Source organism: Gossypium arboreum, chromosome 13 (assembly GCF_025698485.1).
Source record: "Gossypium arboreum isolate Shixiya-1 chromosome 13, ASM2569848v2, whole genome shotgun sequence".
Lineage (NCBI taxonomy): Eukaryota > Viridiplantae > Streptophyta > Magnoliopsida > Malvales > Malvaceae > Gossypium > Gossypium arboreum.
The window spans coordinates 40,105,987-40,107,250 of record NC_069082.1 but is presented as its reverse complement, the minus strand read 5'-3'; the positions used below and the strand labels follow the sequence as shown (position 1 = coordinate 40,107,250).

The 1,264-nt window shown below is 35.5% G+C and overlaps 1 protein-coding gene across 1 annotated transcript; it reads right to left on the bottom strand.

The window, feature by feature from the left end:
* Positions 1–232: 232 nt before the first annotated feature.
* LOC108462430 (uncharacterized) lies at positions 233–823 on the bottom strand. The gene has a single exon (XM_017762376.1). The coding sequence runs from the start codon at positions 821–823 to the stop codon at positions 233–235; it is 591 nt and encodes a 196-aa protein (XP_017617865.1).
* Positions 824–1,264: the final 441 nt, after the last annotated feature.

Below are 1,264 nucleotides of genomic sequence, written 5' to 3'. Positions count from 1 at the left end.
GATATTATTTTATAAAATTGGCCTTATCTAGTATTAAACCCAACTTTAGTAACATTTTTTCTTAAAAAAGAATTTTAGATAACTAAATAGAAAACCACTAGGTAAATTTTTTATTTAAGAAAAAAAACCCAAGCTGAAATCTTGTTAACATTATATCCAATTATCAATAGTTCTTCACTACTGTTGATTATCACTCCAAAAAATAGAAGAAAAACCCAATCAAATTCACCCATCAAGTAGGCATCTGAAATCGACAAAGTGGACAAAGATTACTCTTCTCCAACCAGCTTAAGATGCAATGTAGATGATATAAATGAGAGCAAGGCATTTGAGTAACTTTAAACCCATCCAAAATCTCTTCCAAACAAATCACGCACTGCACTACGGTAAACTTGCCTTCTTCAACTTTAACCTTCGTCAGTGATCCCTTGCGCTTATCGACGGCTTCGTCCTCTGATGGTGTTGCAGCAGCAGGACCCAGAGTGACGATAATTGGGATGTTCTTGCGCTTCTTGTTCTGTGTTTCCTTCTTGGCGGAACGAGCACATTCTATGATCTTTAGCATCACCCTGGCATGAAGGCTAAAGGGTATTTCCATTTGCGAAAGCTTGCTAGATATAGCCGACCACGATGTGCTGCTGGCCTGCGTTAACTGATCCTGTGGCAGCAATAGCTGTTGAATGATGGTTCCATGGTCAGATACAATGTTAGCGAAGATTTCAATAGAAAACACAGGACACAGCGACGAATCTTCTTCTACTTGCATCACCACTTCACCATCTTCACCCTCCATCTGCCATGCCTCACATTCATAGTAACACATTCTTCTGTGTGTGCAAGGCAAAATACCCTTAACAAATAAACAAAACGCAACAAAATATGTTATATGTTTGGTGGGTGGGAGGGTGGGTGGCTTAATGTGTATTCATTGAAGTTTCAGAAGAGTGGGTGAACATTTTTATTGATTACAACTTGATTTCTAAGATTTTGGCAATTCGGAAAATGATTTTGAATTTGAAATGTTGTTTGTTGGTGTTAAGGCTACACATTTAGGTAGATGTAAGTTACACATTTTTTTTTAACAAACATGAGGAGAGAAGTGACTTGGAAGCTAAAAAATAGAAAGGTAGCTAACAACTTTGATTAGGACTTAAATGTTTTGAATATTAAATAATTGGAAGTAGATAAATATTTCTATTTTCCTTGATTATTAGTATAATAATATGAAAAAAATATATCTATTTCTTATAAAGTGTAATTTCAC